Source organism: Phocoena sinus, chromosome 9 (genome assembly GCF_008692025.1).
Source record: "Phocoena sinus isolate mPhoSin1 chromosome 9, mPhoSin1.pri, whole genome shotgun sequence".
NCBI classification, from domain to species: Eukaryota; Metazoa; Chordata; class Mammalia; order Artiodactyla; family Phocoenidae; genus Phocoena; species Phocoena sinus.
This window is the reverse complement of record NC_045771.1, coordinates 56,506,123-56,531,553: the sequence shown is the minus strand read 5'-3', so window position 1 is coordinate 56,531,553 and position 25,431 is coordinate 56,506,123. Positions and strand designations below refer to the sequence as shown.

The 25,431-nt window shown below is 38.0% G+C and overlaps 1 protein-coding gene across 5 annotated transcripts in view; it reads left to right on the top strand.

Annotated features, from left to right (window-relative positions):
* PEX1 (peroxisomal biogenesis factor 1) overlaps positions 1 to 24,324 on the top strand; it is a 72,315-nt gene extending 47,991 nt beyond the window's left edge. For 2 of the 5 annotated variants that reach the window (XM_032643018.1, XM_032643022.1), the window contains 4 exons: positions 223 to 453; positions 1,401 to 1,595; positions 1,875 to 2,005; positions 23,906 to 24,324. In XM_032643018.1, the coding sequence (XP_032498909.1) occupies positions 223 to 453; positions 1,401 to 1,595; positions 1,875 to 2,005; positions 23,906 to 23,990 (642 nt within the window). In that variant the 3' untranslated portion in view covers positions 23,991 to 24,324. Of the gene's footprint in view, positions 1 to 222; positions 495 to 1,400; positions 1,596 to 1,874; positions 2,006 to 3,426; positions 3,457 to 23,905 lie in introns of those variants that run through there. The other 3 variants (XM_032643019.1, XM_032643021.1, XR_004351420.1) reach the window with 3 other exon arrangements.
* Positions 24,325 to 25,431: the final 1,107 nt, after the last annotated feature.

The window sequence follows — 25,431 nt, the reverse complement described above, 5'->3', positions numbered from 1 at the left end:
TTGGCAAGTTATCTACACATTCCATATGGTCTTTCCTTATTTTAATAGTTAAAATTTTGCGATGTGACTCAGAACCATTAGAGAATCAATAAGAGCTTTTGTAAAAAAAAATGCCTCAAGTTTCCTTGTACTGGTCTATTAGAATGCTGTCTCTGTGTGGTTCATTTTTGAATTGTGGACTATTCAGAGCTTTACAACTGGTTGTCCTTTTGTGTGTTTTAGGATGGAGGTTCCAGCTCTGATAGTGACCTGAGTCTGTCTTCAATGGTTTTTCTTAACCACAGCAGTGGCTCTGATGATTCAGCTGGAGATGGAGAATGTGGCTTAGAGCAGTCCCTTGTTTCTCTAGAGATGTCTGAGGTGCTTCCAGATGAATCAAAATTCAATATGTACCGGCTCTACTTTGGAAGCTCTTATGAATCAGAACTTGGAAACGGAACCTCTTCTGATTTGGTACCTTGTGCAGTCACTGTACAATTCTGAAATAGACAGCTGTATGTTGGTGTAATTTATGTCCTAACTAGCCCCACATGTTCTTTCTGGTTGGTTTGTCCTTCAGTAAAACAGTCTTTTCTTACACTAATCATTTTCACTCCATGTTAAGACAGAGCTGGCAGTAAGGGGAGCCGAAGTAGCCAGTGGTTGTGATTACCCTTTGGTTTCTTTCAGGTTTTTCTCCCTTCATTAGTGGCTTTAAAACATCTTTAGTAGCAGATTCATTTTGTATTAAACTTAAATTCTGTTATTGTAGAACAGTTGAGGATAATGAGAAATTTGGTACAATAATGTCAAAAATTCTAACAACCAAATGTTATCTATTGGTAATACTTCTGGTGGAAAATATAAGGACAGTGAAAAACTTAGTAGTAGTAATGTTTCAACAAGGAAAATGTTTAGATTAAATTTGGGCAATATCATTGTTTTTCTAAACTAAAATAGCATTTGACACATATCTCAAAAAATTAACAGTGGTTCACTGTTGCTTTAGTGGTTAACATTTTTACAAATATTTAGTAATTTGGGGGTAAATTTCCTTTATTATGTTTTAAAAAATATAAACATAACCCATTTTTATTCTCAAGAATAGTAAGCTGTTTTAATTCTAGTCTTTGTTTTCTGTTTCTTAACTTACATGTAGAAATGTCCCAGAACCTTAGTATATACCCTATCATTAGGGCATTTGTGGTGGATTTAATAACAAAGCATTATATAAACCTTGTATGATTGGCAGTTTTCACTGTGGTGGTTCAACAACATAGGTACAGATGAACCTTTATAGAATATGAAGCGTATTTTAATTCTATCTTTGATAAATAATTTTTTTCTCCTTTGCTCTTTTTCCCTCCCTTCCTCTCTCCCCTTCTCCCTTCCTTCTCTCATTATTATGCTTAACAACGAAGAGCTCACAATGCCTGTCAGCACCAAGCTCCATGACTCGGGATTTTCCTGGAGTTCCTGGGAAAGATCAGTCCTCACGACCCCCAGTCTTCAGAACAGCCTCACAAGAGGGTTATCAAGAGCTCACACAGGAACAAAGAGATCAACTGCGGGCAGATATCAGTATTATCAAAGGCAGATACCAAAGCCAAATTGGAGTATGGCTTTTTCCTCTTCATTATAATTGTAAAACTTTTTAAAAATTGTTTTTCCTTTTTGATATGTATTTTTTTGATTGGTAAATGAGCTCTCTTTATAAACAAGGGACTGAAACACATCAATCAGTCAAATGATTATGTGCTAACAATTTTTAATAATCTTATGAGGAAGGGAATGTATATAGTCTCCTAAGAAAACTGGCAAAAAGAAATAACACTTGGACTTCCTTTTCCATCGTGTCTCTAAGTTAACTTTTGTCTTTTTTTTTTTTATTTAAGGAGGATGATGCCCTTAACCAACCAGGCCCCATCAGAACCAGTCTGGCTATTAGTCAGTCACATTTAATGACTGCGCTCAGTCACACAAGGCCATCCATCAGTGAAGATGACTGGAAGAACTTTGCTGAGCTGTAAGTAAAAGATTCTGATCCAGAAGTATAGGATATTATTACAGGTGACAGTTATTCAAACTTTTAAAGTTCTTTTAAAATCACAAATAATACTTTGAATATTTAAAAGCAATTCAAAACATTTGCTTAGTAGCCATGCGTTTAAATACCCCAAAACTTCAGGAATATAGAAGTCAAAAATGAATTTTCATTATAAATGAATTTTCATTATAAATAATTCAAATATAATCAGATGAATTGGTTAATGACTTGGTTTAATTTTAAAAGCGTCAAAGAAAATAAAATCAAAAGCCCAAAATGATTCCACTATACAGTTTCCAAAAATTATGAAAATATAACTTTTGTTTTCAAAATAATTTATTAAAGACCATTTAAATACATTCACATTTATTCACTTGTAGACCGTGTTTAATATACATTTGAATTTATAGGCTTGCAGTTGTCTCATTAGTAACTTTGGAGTCTGAGACCCATAGACTGGGAATCATTCTAGGTCAATGATTCAACTTAATTCAAGAAATGCATTCTTCTGTAATGTACAGCATGATGACTACAGTTAACAATACTGTAGTATATATTTGCAAGTTACTAAGAGAATAGATCTTAAAAGTTCTTTTCACAAGAAAAAACAATGTAACTGAGTTGATGATGGATGATATCTATACTTACTGTGGTAATTCTTTCACAATATATACATAAATCACTATGTTGTACACCTAAAACTAATATAACCTTATATGTCAATTATCTCAATTTAAAGAAAGTTAAAATGGGGGAAAAAAAGAAATGTATTCCTGGTCTTTAGAAGTTAAAACATTCTGGGGTATGCATGTATGTGTACACTGAAAAAGGGTAGAAAAATTTTCCCTTCCCTTCTAGATTCTTTGGTTGGTCTAATAATTAAATTGACATAAGATGGATTAACAGGAGAAAAACTAATTTTGTACATTCAGGCTCTGCATAAAAATAGTAGACTAAAGTCAGTCAGGCAGTTGAGGCTTATATACTGTCCTGAGCTAAGGACAGAGATAAGGGCCTGGACTTCAAAGGGGAGGAGGGTAATTCACAGGAAAATGGGAAGAACAGGTGTTTGGTAATCAGACATTTGTCCTGTCGTGCAGATAAGTCTTTTGAGATTAAAAAAGTTATCTCTGGTAATAGCTCTTTCTGGTGCAGGCCCCATATCTAAATTCTTTTAAGGCAGTTAAGGGACAGGTAAAAAGCTTTTCTCAAGTCTGCTGGGTCTTGATTGATTCCCTTTAAGTCAAAATAATCCACATGGCAGTTTGGGGTGGAAACTAGAATAATTCAGGATCCAGTCTAGTTTACAGGTAGAAACGCAAACATCAAAGACAATTAACAGCACTAGAATCTGATATGCACAAAGGTGTATTACTGAAACATGATTTCTCTCTCTACAGTGACCCCCATTTCTAACAAAGATAACCACGGTAAGACTAAACTATTTTCATTCTAGTTGCACTAAACTTGGCCTGATTATTTACATGAGTTCGACAAGAATAGTAATGGACCATATAGATGCTTTTAAATCTCCTTTCCTGGAAATTTTCATAAGGAATCTCAGATTAACCTTTTAAAAGCCTCTTGAGGCTAGGAAGCTGAGCCAAGGACTTGCCATCAGATTTCGCTTGCAATAGCTATGTACTGTTGACCCTTGAACAACATGGACTTGAACTGCGTGGGTCCACTTATACAGATTTTCAATAAACATATACTACAGTACTACACAATCCATGGCTGGTTGAATCTGTGGAGGCAGAACTGTGGGTACAGAGGGCTGACTATAAATATGCAGATTTTTGACTGTTTGGAGGGGGGTGGAGGGGTGGGGTTGGCACCTCTAACCCCTGTGTTGTTGAAGGGTCAACTGTATTTGGGTTAATTTCTCTTTTAGAGGTCCCCAAAATAGCCTGAAGTCCTTGTACTTGCCAGGAAATAACCTTCCTTACTCACCTGGTAAGGTTACTGGGAACTCTGTAAGCAAGGTACCAGGCTGGTTTTCCAAGGAGGTTTATTGGCTCCATAAAATCAACCTTAGTTCCTTAAAACTGTCTAGTTTTTCTGTTCTATGCACATTCTCAAATAAGACATTCCAGTCAAAGCCTTGAGGATATAACCGGGGTTTCCAGTTGTGTCCTGTTACGAGGAGAAAGGGTTCTTATTGGACTTATGGAAATAACTGTATCCATGAAAATAAGAATACTCAGTTTCTGAATTCTGGAGGGATCAGGTAGGAGAAAAACATGTTTCATCTTCGTTCACAAAGGTATATTTTACCAAATTACTGATAGTTTAAGAGAAAAGAACAAGGTTTCCTTAAATCTGGAAAAACAAAACATAGCAATGTTTCAAACAAAGTCATAAAAATTATAATGATCCTCAGTAGTTCATTCAGTCTCATGTAGTTAATTTTTACGGATCTTTTGTTAGTTTTATGAAGCCATCAGTTTCCCCATTAGAGTTCTGCAAATTCTTACCTAATTCAGTGGTATAAATTGAAAATGATCAGAAACCTGTTCTTGTTAGAGTCCTTTCCATGAGTCTCCTTGAAGATGAAGCACTTCTGCAGGAACACTTTTACAATAACAATAAATGACAAGAGACTTAAAAATGTCCATGGTTAAAGATCTGATGAAACTTCATTATAATGCATTTGATAAGGAAATTTGGTTATTTCTATGACAGTATTTTAAGACAACTGGAATTATGGTTGATAATATTACATATCAGATATTTAGGAATTTTATAGTTTCTATAAGACATTAATAACATCCATATAATAACATATGCATATAAATATAACTTTTAGTATTATTTCAGTGTTTCCCATGTAATTTAATATATCAAGTAATCCTAATTTATATCTTTTTATAAGGGGAGAGAGAGAACAAATCTTATGAGACGTTCCAGGGGCCCTCTGGAAAATCCCAGAGGTTGAAGGTCAAAAAAGCCTTATTTAGACTTTGATTTTGGAGAGATTTGTCAAAAATATTTGGTTTTAAAACACCATACTATCATAGGTCACTGTTAAACAATACTATTCACTTAACCAAAGCAACAATTAAAGACTTTGCAGGCAAATACAGAAAGTTACATAGTTGTAAAACAAACAACAAAAAGCACCTTAGAGAAGAGCATTTTCTTAAGCAGTCAGACATGAGGCATAGGAAGTTATTTTTCTTTGTTTTCTAGGCAGACTACTTAAAAGGTAAAGAAAAACCTTTCACAGTCTTATCAATAGCAGACCAATAGTCCAAAAAAATTTTGTCCTGAAAGAGAAGTTTTAATATCAGTAGTGTACTTATATAAAACTAAAACTTACTTTTAGAACCCTTATAATAAATTCCTTCATTTTAGCCAGCTTGACAAAGTAAAAGTCTCTCTCCAATGTTCCATACCCATTTAGTTTGTCCCTTATTCGCTTTCCCATTCTGAAGCAATCAGAATACTGAATCAATCAGAATAGAGTTGCATACAGTTGTTTTCCTTATTATTTCTCAGTTTTAATTATATAAATTAGAATTCTTAACACTTTAAGGTTTAATTTCTAGTGATTGTGAACTGTTACACCAGCATTCTGTAGACTAGCAAATTAATGCATACATTTCATAATTTCTAAAAGAATACACTTTAACAGTACAATTCTTCAGTGTAGAATAGGACACATTTATTTATACATCCAAGTATTTTTAGTTCCTATGTAGTAAGAAGCCAAAAGTAAATAAATGTTCAATAATTAATGTTTCAGTATTTTATTTAGAAATGATCAAGATATCCAAAGAAATTTCATCACTTACCAAAACTCTAAGGGTATAAGTTACCAAAGAGATTCTGGAAACTATTTAAGTAGACATATCATAAAACTTAATTATTGTTGAGAAGTTCACTTAAGAACTAGTTAAGTTTTAAACAATCATATTTAGATTACTTATGAAAATTTCATGAGACATTAAAACAACCACCATGGCAAATTTTGTAACAGATACATACTTAAACTAGCTTTTATTTACTGAAAATTATCCCAGATCACATAAACTTGAGAAGAATTTGGATTGGTTTGTAGTATGTTTCTGAGAGTTTAGAAATATTAAATTTGATGAGTCCTTTTTTCTTTAAGCCAATTAAATAGATCTTTTTACAAATTAATTTTGGCAATATTCATCCAGAGGTAGAAAAGTGTCACATATACATAACATATCCATAGACGTAACATAAACACACACAGACAAACAGACCCTGTAGCTTCCATCCCAAAATTTTAACCATGGAAGTTTTTATAGCAGTCTATTTTCTAAAAGCCTCTTCCCCTCAACTCCTTTTTTTTCCCCCAGTCTCAGGTGATTATAGGCAGTACCTTAGCTATCTCCTGGGTGTTTACATTTCAAAGACATGATAAGATTTACATCTTCAAGGGACAAAGGAAGAATGCAAGTTTTCTCTTAGGAGTTTTTTTTAAGTATAGTTGATTTACAGTATTAAATTAGCTTTAGGCATACAACATAGTGATTCAATATTTATAGATTATACTCCATTTAAAATTACAAAGTAATGGCTGTATTTCCCTGTGCTGTACAATCTATCCTTGTTGCTTTGTACCTCTTAATACCCAGCTCCTGCCTTGCTCCTCCCTCCTTCCCTCTATCGACTGGTAACCACTAGTTTGTTCTCTATATCTGTGAGTCCATTACTGTTTCGTTTCGTACATTCATTTGTTTTGTTTCGTACATTCATTTGTTTTATTTTTTAGATTCCAAAATAAGTGATAACAGAGTATTTGTTTTTTCTGACTTACTTCACTGAGCATAATATTCTCTAGGTCCATATATGTTGTGGCAAATGGCAGTATTTCATTCTTCTTTAAGGACTGAGTAGCATTCCACTGTGTATACATACTACATCTTCTTAAGCCAGTTGTTCGTTGATTGACACTTAATGTTGCTTCCATAACTTGGCAATTCTAAATAATGCTGCTTTGAACATTAGGATGCATGTTATCTTTTTGAATTACTGTTTGTTTTCCTTGGATATATACCCAGGAGTGGAATTGCTGGATCTTAAGGTAGTTCAATAATTTTAGTTTTTTGAGGCACCTCCATTTTTTTTTTTTTTAAACATCTTTATTGGAGTATAATTGCTTTACAATGGTGTATTAGTTTCTGCTGTATAACAAAGTGAATCAGCTATACATATACATATATCCCCATATCTCCTCCCTCTTGCATCTCCCTCCCAACCTCCTATCCCACCCTTCTAGGTGGTCACAAAGCACTGAGCTGATCTCCCTGTGCTATGCGGCTGCTTCCCACTAGCTAGCTATTTTACATTTGGTAGTGTATAATATATGTCCATGCCATTCTCTCACTTCGTCCCAGCTTACCCTTCCCCCTCCCTGTGTCCTCAAGTTCATTCTCTACATCTGTGTCTTTATTCCTGTCCTGCCCCTAGGTTCTTCAGAAGCATTTTTTTTTGATTCCATATATATGTGTTAGCATACGCTATTTGTTTTTCTCTTTCTGACTTCACTCTGTATGACAGACTCTAGGTCCATCCACCTCATGACAAATAACTCAATTTCGTTTCTTTTTATGGCTGAGTAATATTCCATTGTATATATGTGCCACATCTTTATCCATTCATCTGTCGATGGACACTTAGGTTGCTTCCATGTCCTGGCTATTGTAAATAGAGCTGCAGTGAACATTGTGGTACATGACTCTTTGAATTATGGTTTTCTCAGGGTATATGCCCAGTAGTGGGATTGCTGAGTTGCATACTGTTTTCTACAGTGGTTGCACAAACGTTCATTTATACCAATACTGTAGGACAGTCCCCTTTTCTCCACATTCTTGCCATTATTTGTTATTTATAATCTTTTTGATGATAGCCATTCTGACAGGTGTGAGGTGATACCTCAATGTGGTTTTGATTTGCATTTCTCTGATAATTAGAGATGTTGATTATCTTGTGTCTGTTGGGCATCTGTATGTCTTCTTTGGAAAAATGTCTATTCAGATCCTCTGCCCATTTTTTACTCAGGTTGTTTGTTTTTTTGATATTGACTTGTATGAACACTTTATATATTTTGGATATCAGTCCCTTATTGGTCAATCCCTTATTGGTCATATCATTTGCAAATATTTTCTCCCAGTCAGTAGGTTATCTCTGTTTTGCTGATTGTTTCCTTTTCCTAGAAGTTTTAAGGTATATTTCTTTATTATCAGACGTGTAGGGTAACTACTATTTAAAATTTCCTATCTATCTTTTTCAAACAGTTCTCTTCTAACATCCTGATCTTTTACAGTATCTGCAAGCATTTTGAAATGAATAGGGGAGGTCTGGGGATTGGTAAAGTGAGATGAACTTTTGAATTGTTTCTGGAGCCACATTTCTGGTTTTGCAGACTCTAATTTGTAAAATAAGGACAGTCTGTTTTATTTCCTCAGAGAACTGGGTTGCAGCCTGAATGCAATCAAGGGGCTGGCCCACCTATCCAACTACATGAGGATTTTTAATTATGATAGAAATCAAAAGATTACTATAAGAGCCTACAACATGCTGCCTACAAGAGACCTACTTTAGGGCAAAGGACACACATGAATTGAAAGTAAGGGGATGGAGGATTAGCTCAAGACAATGAAGTAGAAGGATGTGAGCTCACGCTCTTCCTACGAAAACACCAAAAGTCACAACCAACTGGTGAACGACCATTGACAAAAAAACGCTGGAACTTACTGAAAAGGATACCCTACATCCAGAGACAAAGAAGCCACAGTGAGACAGTGGGAAGGGTGCAACTGCAATAAAATCAAATCCCATACCTGATGAGTGGGTGACCCACAAATTGGAAAACAGTTATTCCAAGGAGTTACCCCACAGGAGTGAATGTTTTGAGCCCCATGTCAGGCTTCCTAGCATGGGGGGGTCTGGCAACAGGAGGAGGAGTCCCCAGAGAATCTGGGTTTGAAGGCCAGCAGGGTTTGATCATAGGATTACCACAGGACTAGGGGAAACAAACTCCACTCTTGGAGGGCACACACAGTCTTGTGTGTACCAGGACTCAGGAAAAAAAGTAGTGACCTACTTTTTTTAGTGACTGGGCCAGACCTACCTGCTAGTGACCTACTTTTTTTAGTGACAGGGCCAGACCTACCTGCTAGTATTGGAGGATCTCCTGCAGAGGTGGGGGGCAGCTGTGGCTCACTGAGGGAACAAAGACACTGGCAGCAGCAGTTCTGGGAAGTACTCATCGGTCTGAGCCCTCCCAGAGGCCACTGTTAGCCCCACCATAACAGCCTGTAGGCTCCACTGCTGGGATGCCTCAGGCCAAACAACCAACAGGGTGGGAACACAGCCCCACCCATCAGCAGACAAGGGGCTTATTAAAGTCTCCCTGAGCACAGCCCTACCCACCATAGGGACAAAACCCAGTCCCACTCACCAAGGGGCAGGAACCAGCCCCTCCCATCAGGAAGCCTGCACAAACCTCTTAGACAGCCTCAACCACCAGAGGGCAGACAGCAGAAGAACTAAAATCCTGCAGCCTGTGGAACAGAAACCACAGTCACAGGGAGTTAGTCAAAATCAGATGGAAGAGGAATATGTCCCAGATGAAGGAACAAGATGAAACCCCAGAAGAACAAAGTGAACTGAAGATAGCCAACCTACCGGAAAAGGAATTCAGAATAATAACAGTGAAGATGATCCAAAATCTCGGAAAAAGAATGGAGGCAAGGATCGAGGAGGGGGCTTCCCTGGTGGCGCAGTGGTTGAGAGTCTGCCTGCCAATGCAAGGGACATGGGTTCAGGCCCTGGCTCGGGAGGATCCCACATGCCGCGGAGCAACTAAGTCTGTGTGCCACAACCACTCAGCCTGCGCTCTAGAGCCCATGAGCCACAACTACTGAACCCACGAGCCACAACTACTGAAGCCCGCACGCCTAAAGCCTGTGCTCTACAAGAGAAGCCACCGCAATGAGAAGCCGGCGCACCGCAACAAAGAGTAGGCCCTGCTCGCCACAACTAGAGAAAGCCCGTGCACAGCAACGAAGACCCAATACAGCCAAAAATAAAAAATAAAAAAAAAAAAGGATCGAGGAGGTACAAGAAATGTTTAACAGAGACCTAGAAGAACAAAGATGAACAATATAATAACTGAAATGAAAAATATACTAGATGGAATCAATAGCAGAATAAATGAGACAAAAGAATGGATAAGTTACCTGGAAGACAGAACAGTGGAAATCACTGCCAAAGAGCAGAATAAAGAATGAAAAGAAATTAAGACAGCCAAAGAGACCTCTGGGACAACATTAAAGGCACCAATATTAGCATTTAGGGGTCCCAGAAGGAGAAGAGAGAAAGGACCTGAGAAAATATTTGAAGAGACAATAGCTGAAAAATTCCCTAACATGGGAAAGATAACAGTTATCCAGGTCCAGGAAGCGCAGAGAGTCCCAGGCAGTATAAACCTAAGGAGAAACATGCCAAGACACATAGTAATCAAATTGAAAAAAATTAAAGAGAAAGAAGAACTATTAAAAGCAACAAGGAAAAAATGACAAATAGCATACAAGGGAACTCCCATAAGGTTATCAGCTGATTTCTCAGCAGAAACTGCAGGCCAGAAGGGAGTGACACGATATATTTAAAGTGAAGAAAGGGAAGAACCTGCAACCAAGAACATTCTACCAAGCAAGGCTCTCATTCAGATTTGACAGAGAAACTTCTCTAGGCAGGAAAGAGACCAGCAACGTAAAACAACCTTGTACATATATATATTGCTATATCAAAACCTCATGGGAACAGCAAACCCCAAAACTACAATAGATACACACACAAAAAAGAAAGCAACCCAAACACAACACTAAAGATGGTTATCAAACCACAAGAGAACAAAAGAGGAAGGGAAGAAAAAAGACATAGAAAACCAAACCAAAACAAGACAGTGGCAATAGGAACATACATCTTTAATTGCCTTAAATGTAAATGGATTAAATGCTTGAACCAAAAGACATAGACTGACTGAATGGATACAAAACCAAAACCCATATATATGCTGTCTACAAGAGACCCACTTCAGCCCTAGGGACACATACAAACTGAAAGTAAGGGAATGGAAAAAGGTATTCCATGCAAATGGAAATCAAAAGAAAGCTGGAGCAGCAATACTAATATCAAACAAAATAAACTATGAAATAAAGACTGTTGCAAGAGACAAAGAAGGACATAATGATCAAGGGGTCAATCCAAAAAGATATAACAATTGTAAACATATATGCACCCAGTGTAGGAGCACCTCAATATATAAGGCAAATACTAAAAGCCATAAAGAGAGAAATTGACAGTAACACAGTAATAGTGGGGAACTTTAACAACCCACTTTCATCAATGGACAGATCATCCAGACACAAAATCAATAAGGAAACACAGGCCTTAAATGACAAATGAGACCAGATGGACTTAATTGATACTTATAGACCATTCCATTCAGTAGTAGCAGAATACACATTTTTCTCATGTGCACGTGGAACATTCTCCAGGAGTGACCACGTGCTGGGCCACAAAGTGAACCTCTGTAAATTTAAGAAAGCTGAAATCATATCAAGCATCTTTTCAGACCACAATACTATGAAATTAGAAGTCAATTACAAGAAAATGTAATGTACAATGTAAAAAACATGTGGAGGCTAAACAATAGCTATGAACAACCAATGGATCACTGAAGGAAATCAAAAAATACCTACAGACAAAAGCACAATGACCCAAAACCTATGGGATGCAGCAAAGGCAGTTCTAAGATGGAAGTTTATAGCAATACAGTCTTACCTCAGGAAACAAAAAAATCACAAACAACCTAACCTTACACCTAAAGCAACTAGAGAAAGAAGAACAAACAAAACCTGAAGTTAGTAGAAGGAAAGAAATCATAAAAGATCAGAGCAGAAATAAATGAAATAGAAAGAAAACAATAGCAAAGATCAATGAAACTAAAAGCTGGTTCTTTGAAAAGATAAACAAAATTGATAAACCTTTAGCCAGACTCATCAAGAAAAAAAGAAGAGGACTCAAATCAATAAAATTAGAAATGAAAAAGGAGAAGTTACAATGGACACAGAAATACAAAGGATCATGAGAGACTACTACAAGGAACTGTATGCCAATAAAATGGACAAACTGGAAGAAATGGACAAATTCTTAGAAAGGTACAATCTCCCAAGACTGAAACAGGAAGAAATGGAAAATATAAACAGACCAATCACAAGTCATGAAATTGAAACTGTGATTAAAAAACTCCAAACAAGTGGAAGTCCAGGACCAGATGGCTTCACAGGCAAATTCTATCAATCATTTAGAGAGAAGTTAACACCTATCCTTCTGAGACTGTTCCAAAAGATTGCAAAGGAAGGAAAACTCTCAAACTCATTCTATGAGGCCACCATCACCCTGATACCAAAACCATACAGAGACCACAAAAAAAATTACAGACCAGTATCGCTGATGAACATAGACACAAAAATCCTCAACAAAATATTAGCAAGCAAATCCAACAATGCATTAAAAGGACACACCATGAACAAATGGGATTTATCCCAGGGGTGCAAGGATTTTTCAATATCCGCAAATCAATCACTGTAATACACCACATTAACACATTGAAAGGTAAAAACCGTGTGATCATCTCAGTAGATGCAGAAAAAGCTTTTGACAAAATTCAACACCCGTTTATGATAAAAACTCTACAGAAAGTGGGCACAGAGGGAACATACCTCAACATAATGAAGGCCATATATGACAAAGCCACAGCAAAACATCATACTCAACAGTGAAAAGCTGAAAGCATTTCCTCTAAGATCAGGAACAAGACAAGGATGTCCACTCTCACTGCTTCTATTCATCATAGTTTTGGAAGTCCTATATACAGCAACCAGAGAAGAAAAAGAAAAGGAATCCAAATTGGAAAAGAACAAGTAAAAATGTCACTGTTTGTTGATGACATGATACTATACATAGAAAATCCTAAAGGCACTACCAGAAAACTACTAGAGCCCATCAGTGAATTTGGTAAATTTGCAGGTTACAAAATTAATACACAGAAATCTGTTGCATTTCCTTTTTTTAAAATTTTAAATAGAAGGGTGACTACAATTTTTTTTTTTATATTTATTTGGTTGTGTCAGGTCTTAGTTGTGGCACATGGGATCTTTCGTTGCAGTGCACAGTCTTCCCTCTAGTTGTGGTGCGTGGGCCGTTACGGTGCACAGGCTCTGTAGTTGTGGTATATGAGCTCTCAAGTTGTGGCACATGGGTTAGTTGCCCTGTGGCATGTGGGATCTTAGTTCCCCAACCGGGAATTGAAATAGTGTCCCCTGCATTGTAAGACAGATTCTTTTATTTTTTTTTGTACGTATGCATGTATTTTTTTATTTATGGCTGTGTTGGGTCTCTGTTGCTGTGTGCTGGCTTTCTCTAATTGCGGCGAGCAGGGGCTACTCTTTGTTGTGGTGTGCGGGCTTCTTATTGCAGTGGCTTCTCTTGTTGCGGAGCACAGGCTCTAAGTGCATGGGCTTCAGTAATTGTGGCATGCGGGCTCAGTAGTTGTGGCTCGCAGGCTCTAGCACACAGGCTCAGTAGTTGTGGTTCATGGGCTTCATTGGTCCACGGCATGTGGGATTTCCTGAACCAAGGATTGAACCCGTGTCCCCTGCACTATCAGGCAGATTCTTAACCACTGCACCACCAGGGAAGTCCCTATATTGCATTTCTATACTCTATTGAATTTCTGATCTTTTGTTGTTAAACAATCCCATTTACCATCGCATCAAAAAGAATAAAATACCTAGAAATAAAACTACCTAAGGAGACAAAAGACCTTTACTCTGAAAACTATAAAACACTGATGAAAGAAGTCAAAGATGAAGCAAACAGATGGGAAGATATACCATGTTCTTGGATTGGAAGAATCAATATTGTCAAAATGACCGTTCTACTACCCAAGGCAATCTACAGATTCAGTGCAATCCCTATCAAACTACCGATGCCTTTTTTCTCAGAACTAGAACAAAAAGTCTTAAAATTTGTACAGAGGTACAAAGGACCCCGAATAACCAAAGCAATCTTAAGAAAAATGAAGCTGGAAGAATCAGGCTCCCTGACTTCAGACTCTGCTACAAAGCTACAATCATCAAAACATTTTGGTACTGGCACTAAAACAGACATATAGATCAACAGAACAGGATAGAAAGCCCAGAAATAAACCCATGCACCTATGGTCAATTAATCTACTATAAAGGGGGCAAGACTATACGGTGGAGGAAAGACAGTCTCTTCAATAAATGGTGCTGGGAAAACTGGACAGCTACATGTAAAAGAATGAAATTAGAGCACTCCCTAACACCATACACAAAAGTAAACTCAAAATGGATTAAAGACCTAAATGTAAGACCAGACACTATAAATCTCTTAGAGGAAAACATAGGCAGAAAACACTCTGACATAAATCACTGCAATATCTTTTTCAGTCTGTCTCCCAGAGTAATGGAAATAAAAACAAAAATAAACAAGTGGGACCTAATTAAACTCAAAAGCTTTTGCAAAGCAAAGGAAACCATAAGCAAAATGAAAAGACAACCCACAGAATGGGACCAACAAGGGATTAGTCTCCAAAATTTACTAACAGCTCATATGGCTTAATATCATCAAAACAAACAACAATCAAAAAATGGGCAGAAAAAAAAAAAAAAAAAAATGGGCAGAAGACCTAAATAGACATTTCTCCAGTGAAGACAAAGAGATGGCCAAGAGGCACATGAAAAGATGTTCAACATCGCTAATTATTACAGAAATGCAAATCAAAACTACAATGAGATATCACCTAACACCAGTCAAAATGGCTATCATCAGCAAATCTACAAACAAATGCTGGAGAGTGTGTGGAGGAAAGGGAACCCTCTCACACTGTTGGTGGGAATGTAAATTGATACAGCCACTATGGAGAACAGTATGGAGGTTCCTTAACAAACTATAAATAGAACTACCATAGGACCCAGTAATCCCACTACTGGGCATATATCTGGAGAAAAACATGGTCTGAAAGAGCACCTGCACCCCAATGTCCATTGCAGCACTATTTACAATAGCCAAGACATGGAAACAACCTAAATGTCCATCGACAGATGGATAAAGAAGTGTTACATATATACAATGGAATATTACTCAGCCATAAAAAATGAAATAATGGCATTTGCAACAACATGGATGGACCTAGAGATCGTCATACTGAGTGAAGACAGAAAGACATATTATATTGCTTTTATGTGGAATCTAAGAAAAATGATACAAATGAAAGTAAGGGGATGGAAAAAGTTATTTCACGCAAACAGAAATGACAAGGAAACGGTTCGCAATACTCACATCAGACAAAATGGACTTTAAAACAAGGCTATAAAGAAAGAAGGAAGGACACTAATGATAAAAAGATCAATACAAGGAGAGGATATTACGCTTGTCAGCCTATATGCACCTAATATAGGAGCACCCAAATACATAAAACAAACACTAACAGATATAAAGGGAGAAACTGACAGGAACAGAGTAATAGTAGGCGGCTTTAGTACCCCACTCACGTCAGTGGACAGATCTTTGAGACAAAATATCAATAAAGGAACAGAGACCCTAAATGATAGAACATTTAGACTTAGTTGATATCTTCAGGACATAACAAAAAAAAAAATACACATTCTTTTTAAATGCACACAGAATATTCTCTAGGGATGACCACATACTGGGGCACAAAACAAGTCTCAACAAATTTAAGAATACAGAAATTACTTCAAGCGTCTTTTCTGATCATAATGGCATGAAACTAGAAGTCAACCACAGAAAAAGAAACAAAAAAAAATTACATGCAGAATAAACAATATGCTACTAAAAACCAATGGGTCAGCAGTGAAATCAAAGAAGAAATTAAATACTTTGAGGCAAATGACAAGAAAACACAACCATACAAAACCAGTGGGATTCAGCAAAAGCAGTTCTTAGAGGGACATTCTTAGCGATACAGGCTTCTTTAAGAAACGAGAGGTGGCAGCTTCAAGATGGCTAAAGAGTAAGATGCGGAGATCACCTACCTCCCCACAGATACATCAGAAATACATCTATCTACATGTGGAACTGCTCCTATAGAACACCTACTGAACACTGGCAGAAGACCTCAGACCTCCCAAAAGGCAAGAAACAAGAAAAATCTCACATAAACAACTTAACCCACCACCTAAAAGAATTAGAAAAAGAACAAACAAAACCTAAAGTCATCAGAAGGAAGGAGATAGTAAAGATAAGAAGGGAAATAAATAAGATGGAGATTTTAAAAAACAATAGAAAAAAATCAATAAGACCAAGAGCTGGTTCTTTGAAAGCGTAAACAAAATTGACAAACCTCTGTCCAGGCTTACCAAGAAGAAAAGAGAGACGACCCAAATAAACAAAATAAGAAATGAAAGAGAAGAAATCACAGCTGATACCACAGAAATACAAAAAAAAAAAAAAAATAAGAGAACACTATGAACAATTATATGCCAACAAACATGACAACCTAGAAGAAATGGACAAATTTTTAGAAACATACATCACACCAAAACTGAATCAAGAAGAAACAGATAACTTGAGCAGACCAGTCACTAGAAATGAAATATAATATGTAATAATAATAATAATAAAAAACGTTCCTACAAACAAGAGTCCAGGATCAGATGGCTTCACTGGGGAATTGTACCAAACATGCAAAGAACTTATACTGATCTTTCTCAAACTCTTCCAAAAGATTTAAGAGGAAGGAACACTCCTAAAGACACTATGAAACCACCATCACCCTGATACCAAAACCAGACAAAGACATAACCAAAAAAGAAAATTACAGGCCCATATGTTTGATGAATATAGACACAAAAATGCTCAACAAAACATTAGCAAACCAAATCCAACAACACATAAAAAACGTCATACACCACAACCAATTTGGATTCATCCCAGGGTCACAAGGATGGTTCAGCATATGCAAATCAGTCATTGTGATATACCACATCAGCAAAAGAAAGGACAGAAACTACCTGATTATCTCAATAGATGAAGAAAAAATCTGATAACATTTGATAAAATTCAATGTCCATTCATGATAAAAACCCATAAGAAAGTGGGTATAGCGGGAACATATCTCATCATAATAAAAACTACTTATGACAAACCCAAAGCCAATATAATACTCAACAGTGAAAAGCTGAAAGCCTTCCTGCTGAAATCTGGAACGTCTTAAGGCCCACTCTCACTTCTCTTCAACATAGTACTGTAAGTCCTGGCCACAGCAATCAAACAAGAAAAATAAAAGGTATTCAAATTGGTCGGGAAACTGTAAAATTATATACAGATTACATGATACTATATACAGAAAACGCTAAAGACTCCAGACAAAAACTACTAGGACTGATAAACAAATTCAGCGAAGTAGCAGAATACAAAATTAACATACAGAAATTGGTTGCATTTCTTTACACTAACAATGAAATATCAGAAAAGGGATGTAAATAAACAATCCCTTTTAAAATCACATCAAAAAGTAAAATACTTAGAAATAAACCTGACCAAGTAGATGAAAGACATATACTGAGAACTATAAAACATTAGTAAAGGAAATTAAAGAGGATTCAAAGAAATGGAAAGATATCCCACTCTCTTGGATTGGAAAAATGAATATTGTTAAAATGGCAACACTACTCAAAGCAATCTACAGGTTTAATGTGATCCCTATCAAATTACCCATGACATTTGTCACGGAACTAGAACAGATAATCCTGAAATTTATGTGGAATCATTAAATTGCCAAAGCAATCTTGAGGAAAAAGAACAAGGCAGGATGCATAACCCTCCCAGACTTCAGACAATACTACAAAGCTACAGTAATCAAAACAGTGTGGTACTGCCACAAAAACAGACATATGGATCAATGGAACAGAATAGAAAGCTCAGAAAAAACCCAGACACCTATGGTCAATTAAATCTTCGACAAAGGAGGCAAGACTATAAAACAGAAAAAAGACAGTGTCTTCAGCAAATGGTGCTGGGAAAGTTGGACAGCTGCATGTAAATCAATGAAGTTAGAACACTCCCTCACACCAAGCACAAAAATAAACTCGAAATGGCTTAAAGACTTAAACATCAGACATAACACCATAAAACTCTAGAAGAGAGCACAGGAAAACAGTCTCTGACAAAAAATATTACTACATAAATTGTAGCAATATTTTCTTAGGTCAGTCTCCCAAGGCAATAGAAATAAAAACAAAAATAAACGGGACCTAATCAAAATTACAAGCTTTTGCACAGCAAAGGAAATCATAAACAAAACAAAAACACAACCTATGGAGTGGGAGAAAATATTTGCAAATGATGTGACAGACAAGGGGTTAGTATCTAAAATATACAAATAGCTCATAGAACTCAATAACAAAAAAACAACCCAATCGAAAAATGGACAGACCTAAATAGACATTACTGCAAAGAAGACATACAGATGGCCAATAGGCACATGAAAAGATGCTCAATGTCATTAATTACAAAACTACAAAGAGGTACCACCTCACAGCAGTCAGAATGGCCATCATCAAAAAGTCTACAAATAGCAAATGCTGGAGAGGGTGTGGAGAAAAGGGAACCCTTTTACACTGTTGCTGGGAATTTAAATTGGTGCAGCCACTATGGAAAACAATATGGAGGTTCTTCAGAAAACTAAATATAGAGTTGCCACATCCAGCAATCCCACTCCTGGGCATATACCTGGACAAAACTATAATTTGAAAAGCTACATGCACCCCTATGTTCACAGTAGCACTATTTACAATAGCCAAGACATGGAAACAACCTAAATGTTCATTGATAGATGAATGGATAAAGAAGTTGTGGTATATAAATACAATGGAATATATTACTTAGCCATAAAAAAGAATGAAATAATGCCATTTGCAGCAACATGGATGGACCTAGAAATTATCACACTAAGCGAAGTCAGAAAGAGAAAGACAAATACCATATGATAGCACTTATATGTGGCATCTAAAATACGATACAAATCGGGCTTCCCTGGTGGTGCAGTGGTTGAGAGTCTGCCTGCTGATGCAGGGGACATGGGTTCGTGCCCCGGTCCGGGAGGATCCCACATGCCGCGGAGAGGCTGGGCCCGTGAGCCATGGCCGCTAAGCCTGCGCGTCCGGAGCCTGTGCTCCCCAACGTGAGAGGCCACAACAGTGAGAGGCCCGTGTACTGCAAAAATAAAATAAAATACGATACAAATCAAAATAAACATATCTACAAAACAGAAACAGACTCACAGATAATAGAGAACAGAACTGTCACTGCCAAGAGGAAGGCGGGGTAGAGGAGAGAAGGGATGGGAGCTTGCGATTAGCAGAGGCAAACTATTTTATATAGGATGGATAAACAAGGTCCTACTGTATAGCACAGGGAACTATATTCAATATTTTGTGACAAACAGTAATAGAAAAGAATATGAAAACGAATATATATATGTATAACTGAGTCATTTTGCTGTACAGAAGAAATTAATACAACATTGTAAATCCACTATACTTCAATAAACTTTTTTAAAGAAAAGATTCCTATGTTCTGAAGCTTCAGGGTTTAATGCAGTATGCCTTTAAAATTTTTGGATAAAGCATTCAAAGGACTTCAGATGCTTTCCTTTTTTCTGCATGTATAATTCAACCTTAGATCAATTCCCCTTAGGGGGAAAAGCCTCTACTATTGCTTCTCTCAGCCCCTGAACATTGCCCTTGAGCTAGCTGATCCACTTCCTGATTATTTGTAGAAGAACCTGAAAGAAATTCTGGTCATCTGTTTACCCTGTGAGGGGTTTTCCCGGGTGCCATGTGGCTTGTCTGATGGCTGCACTGTAATCGCAGGTGGGCAGAATACCTGCTAGCAGCCAGTCAGGGTCCCTGTGAGTGGGGTTCTCGAAGGCCACTAATCTTTCTAACTCCTCTAAATTCAGTAGGACGTTCTGAAAGTGCAGGTAAGAGGTCTTTATGATTCACTGGATCTGCTCCCATCCATGGGACATGAATTCTTTGCAGTGGCGGTCCAGGCTACATACACAAAGGATGCTGCATAGCAAGGCCCCAAGGTGGCAGAGCCTGATTACAGGGCCCTGGAAAGTCAGGGGAGTTGTAAAGGACAGCAGTGCTAGCCTTACCACCCATCCTGGGTGATTCTCCTAAATTCACTTCCTGGCTTTTGGCATCTACACAAGTAAGCTGTATACCCCTTGCCTGGAAGTCAGGCCAGAGTGCTCTCTGTAGATCTTGTAAGGAAAGGGAAGTTAAAACAGGTAGACAGGGCCAGATTTTGAGAAGGGGGATTTACATGGAATGTGGACTTTAATTTTTCTTTTGAGTCTAATTTCTGTTCTTCCTGTTAAGGGAGTCCCCAAGGCTGGCTGTTGTACTCCTTTGTGTCCTCTTTATAATTTTGTCTTTCCATCGGTTGATGGAAAGACAGTTGTTGCTGGAAATGCAGTTGTTTAGCATGAGAGCTCACTCACTTTCTCCAAAACAGAAGTTTTTCCAATTCAAAGGATCCATTCTCTGGCCACTGACAAATATGGTCTTATATTAATCTTAATGGTGACTCAAACCCATAAGCCTCTTTATGGCTTAACCATGAACACAAGAAGTGTCCCAAAAGAGTGCAAAAGATGTAGCTTTCACAAGATCCACAAAGTTTACTCCCAGAATTAGCCAAAGAAAGCAAAAACCTTCATTGTCACAGGTAGTAAGAATGGTATAGTGAAAACGGAATTCCCACCAGAATGCATGATTCCTCTAGTCGCAGACCTGCTCATCTCTGACACTGGGCAGGCGTTACTGGAATGGGACTTTTCCAGCACTAAAAAGACAATGAAGGTTGAGACAACAAAGTCCCCTTATGGGCTGGGACACCTTAAGACAAACTTCCGAAGAACTGGCACAGTTGGACAAAGAGAATGCTGCTTGTTGCACTATTTACAATAGCCAGGACATGGAAGCAACCTAAATGTCCATCGACAGATGAATGGATAAAGAAGATGTGGCACATATATACAATGGAATATTACTCAGCCATAAAAAGAAATGAAATTGAGTTATTTGTAGTGAGGTGGATGGACCTGGAGACTGTCATACAGAGTGAAGTAAGTCAGAAAGAGAAAAATACCGTATGCCAGTGCATATATATGGAATCTAAAAAAGAAAAAATGTACTGATGAACCTAGTGGCAGGGCAGGAATAAAGACGTAGACATAGAGAATGGACTTGAGGACATGGGGTGGGGAGGGGGAAGCTGGGACAAAGTGAGAGAGCAGCATGGACATATATACACTTTCAAATGTAAAATAGCTAGTGGGAAGCAGCTGCATAGCACAGGGAGATCAGCTGGGTGCTTTGTGAACACCTAGAGGGGTGGGATAGGGAGGGTGGGAGGGAGACGCAAGAGGGAGGATATATGGGGACATATGTATGCATATGGCTGATTCACTTTGTTATACAATAGAAAAACTAACAGTATTGTGAAGCAGTTATACTCCAATAAAGATCTCTATATAAAAAAAAAAACATGCTGCTTGTCACTTCATGTCTCAGATCCTGAGTCTATTTGGCTGCCCACCAGTTACAAGCTGATACTTGCATCTTCTGGCTGGCTTCTCTCTGGTTAAGCCAGAGAGAATATTTTCACTGGTCATGAAGCCAAGCTCTCAAGACAGAACAAGACGAGGGGAAACCTCACCCATTTTTTAAATATAAGGGACCCACAGCAAAGTTTTTCTAAACAGATGCAGGTCCATTAGAACTGTGAAGTCACCAGTCTGTGAGGCTGGCCGGAACAACAGGCTCAGAGGACCTATGCCTGCATTTCTACACTATGGTTTTCCTCCTTATGAAAAGTGACACAAAAATTAGAGACAAAAGAAAACAATAGGGCTTCCCTGGTGGTGCAGTGGTTGAGAGTCCGCCTGCTGATGCAGGGGACACGGGTTCGTGCCCTGGTCCGGGAAGATCCCACATGCCATAGAGCAGCTGGGCCCGTGAGCCATGGCCGGTGAGCCTGCGCATCTGGAGCCTGTGCTCCGCAACGGGAGAGGCCGCAATGGTAAGAAGCCCATGTACCGCAAAAAAAAAAAAAGAAGAAAATAACCATGGAGGAATTGGATCAATAGAAAACAAAAGTACTCAGAACAGATCTTTTCCAGAGTCACTATACCTAAGGAACTAGTTTACACAAGTATTTTTCTCCTGCTAAATTTAGAAATGGACTCTCACCACTTCCAGGAGATTGACGTGGTAAGGATGCTTACCATCTGCTGGCTCTTGTCAGAGGTCCCAGGATCTCCCACCTGCAGCCCCAGAGCAAGTGGTGTCCAGCCAGTGGAGCCCCCCATGCATACCAAATTGTAGGGATAGAAAAATTTTCCCTTCCTCCCTTCTAGGTTCTTTGGCTGATCTAATAATTAACTGACATAAGATGTTACCAGGTGAAAAACTAATTTCGTACATACAGGAACCCCATAAGAATGAGACTCAAAGGCAGTCTCCAGTTGAGGCTTATATACTGTCCTGAGCTAAGGAAAGGGATAGGGGCCTGGGGCTTCAGAGGGCAAGAAGGCAATTCACAGCAGATGAGAAGAGCAGATGTTTGCCACACAGATTTAAAAAAAAAGTTCTCTCTGGTAATAGCTCTCTTTCTGGACTCTTAACCACTGCGCCACCAGGGAAGCCCCATACTACTTTGTTTTTACTGTCATTTTATAATATAGATACACCATAACATCCAATTTTTGGACATTTAAGTTGCATCCACGTTTTCACTATAGGCAATGTGATAATGAACATTCTTATACCTAAATGTTTGCACATATCCTTACTTATTTCACTGGGGTAGAGGTAGAATTGTTGCATCACAGTGTACTCACATTTTTTAATGCTTTTGAAATCTATTGCCAAATTGTCTTACATAAATACCATACAATGTATTTTGCAACAGCAATATAATTATAGTACCAGCTTCACCACACCCTAATGTTAAATATTGTAGTATTTCTCTAAACTTGGCCAATTTGATTGGACAAAAATTATATCTTGGGCTTCCCTGGTGGCGCAGTGGTTGAGAGTCCGCCTACAGATGCAGGGGACATGGGTTCGTGCCCCGGTCCGGGAGGATCCCACATGCCATGGAGCGGCTGGGCCCGTGAGCCATGGCCGCTGAGCCTGCACGTCCGGAGTGTCCGTGTACCACAAAAAAAAAAAAAAAAAAGTTACGTCTTAAAATTTTACATTTCTTCAGTTAAAATACAGAAGTTATGTTTTATATATTAATCATTGCCATTGGGTTTTTTTTTTTTTTGGTACGCGGGCCTCTCACTGCCGTGGCCTATACCGCAGCGGAGCACAGGCCCCGGACGCACAGGCTCAGTGGCCATGGCTCACGGGCCCAGCCACTCCGCGGCATGTGGGATCCTCCCGGACCAGGGCATGAACCGTGTCCCCTGCATCAGCAGGCCGACTCTCAACCACTGCACCACCAGGGAAGCCCCTGCCATTTGTATTTTATCTTTTCTAACTTGTCTATTCATCCCCTTTGTTCTCTTTTTCTATTAGAGTGTTCAACTTTCAAAAATTTACGTGTAAGAACTTCCTTTAATTTCTTGCAAATATTTTTTTCCAGCTATTTCTCTTTTGTTTCTTAAAAAATTGTGTTTGGAAACAAACCATTGTTTTTTGTTTTATAAGTTTAGCATTTACATGTATTAAATGTTACTTTTTTTTTTTTTTTTTTTTTAAAAAGGTATGAAAGCTTTCAAAATCCAAAGAAGAGAAAAAATCAAAGTGGAACAGTGTTTCGACCTGGACAGAAAGTAACTCTGGCATAAAATATACTTCTGATTTTTTTGTGTGTTTATGTGTGTGGTGGTTTGTCCCTGTGTTGTAACAGTGAAAATGGTGTCTGTACATTTCTTTTTAATTTAACTTAATTTGTTAATCTGTAAAATCAAAGATTGGTAAACCTGTGTTTATGTAATGATCAGGGTTACTTGATATTAATACTTTAGAATAAATTGGGATACTTATAAGAGATTCTGTATTTTATTACCTATATATTTAAATCCTTAATGAAGTAATATTGGCCACATGGAATAACTGATTTTTTCTCCTTTGAAGAAGAAAAGAGAATGTAATTAAATACATTTCTTACAATCACTGACAGTTGCATATTCAGCATCTTTCTTGCATTTGACAAGCTTTATGCTTAGCACCTTCTTGACTGTTTTGGAAATAAAATATCCAATTATCTATCTACTGATTCAATTATCTGTTCTGATTATCTGAAAATGTGGAATTTACACACAATTTAAATAAATTTAGTTGTTCCTTCAATCAGCAGTGAGATGACATCCCCCTAATATACTACATCCAGCCGCAAGGCCAGGAGCCTGAATGATGTCCACTCCTCCCCCAGCTCCATGACGACTTTATCTGGATGTGCTCTGATCTATGAACTAAATTGTAAAGTCAGTCACTATCAACACAAACTATATATAGTCATGTGGTAAAGGGAAAGGAGAAAGCTAAGTAGAATATGCAAATAAATGCATAAGACAGCAAAGAAAAATGTACAGGCTATAACCATTGCCCTTTCTGCAATTAATCATGAGGCCATGGCTGATGTGTTTCATTTCTCTCTTCCATTACTTATTCCATGTTCCCCTGACTTCAGCCCTCACCTTAGTGGATTAGAGGCCTTAACTAAGTGGGATGGTCTAAACCTTCTTTTCGGTCTGCGCCTTTGGTGGCCTAAGACTGCAGATGTCTTCCATTAAATTTACCATGAACACTCAGTATTACAAGGTTCCCGTCATACTTCTCCCATCCCCCACTGTATAGCACCAACTCTGTATTCACTCAGCCAATATTGTAATCCTCCCCTTTCAAACCATTGGAATCATCACTATGTTCCCCTCATAGAAGCAGTCCACCTTTGCTTCCCTCTAAACCAGCAAAGCTCGGAATCACAAGGAATGCGAGCAAAGATGTTTGAGTCACTAGGTATTAACTGAGAAGTGCCATTTTCCCTTGCACTTTGGTTCCCAGATCCTTCTATTAAAGCCATGGTCACTGGTTCACAGTATATACTATATGCACTACATCTTGCAGACGAGGACTCTACCCTCACAGAGTTATCTCGCCAAAAGACCAGCTGTTTCAGGGTGAGGGGTATTTACAGTAAGTCCAGGGAATTCCCTATAAAGTGAGTTTCATGATCAGAAGCAAGTGTCGTAAGGGATAGCATAACTGCGAAAGCCATCTAGTGAG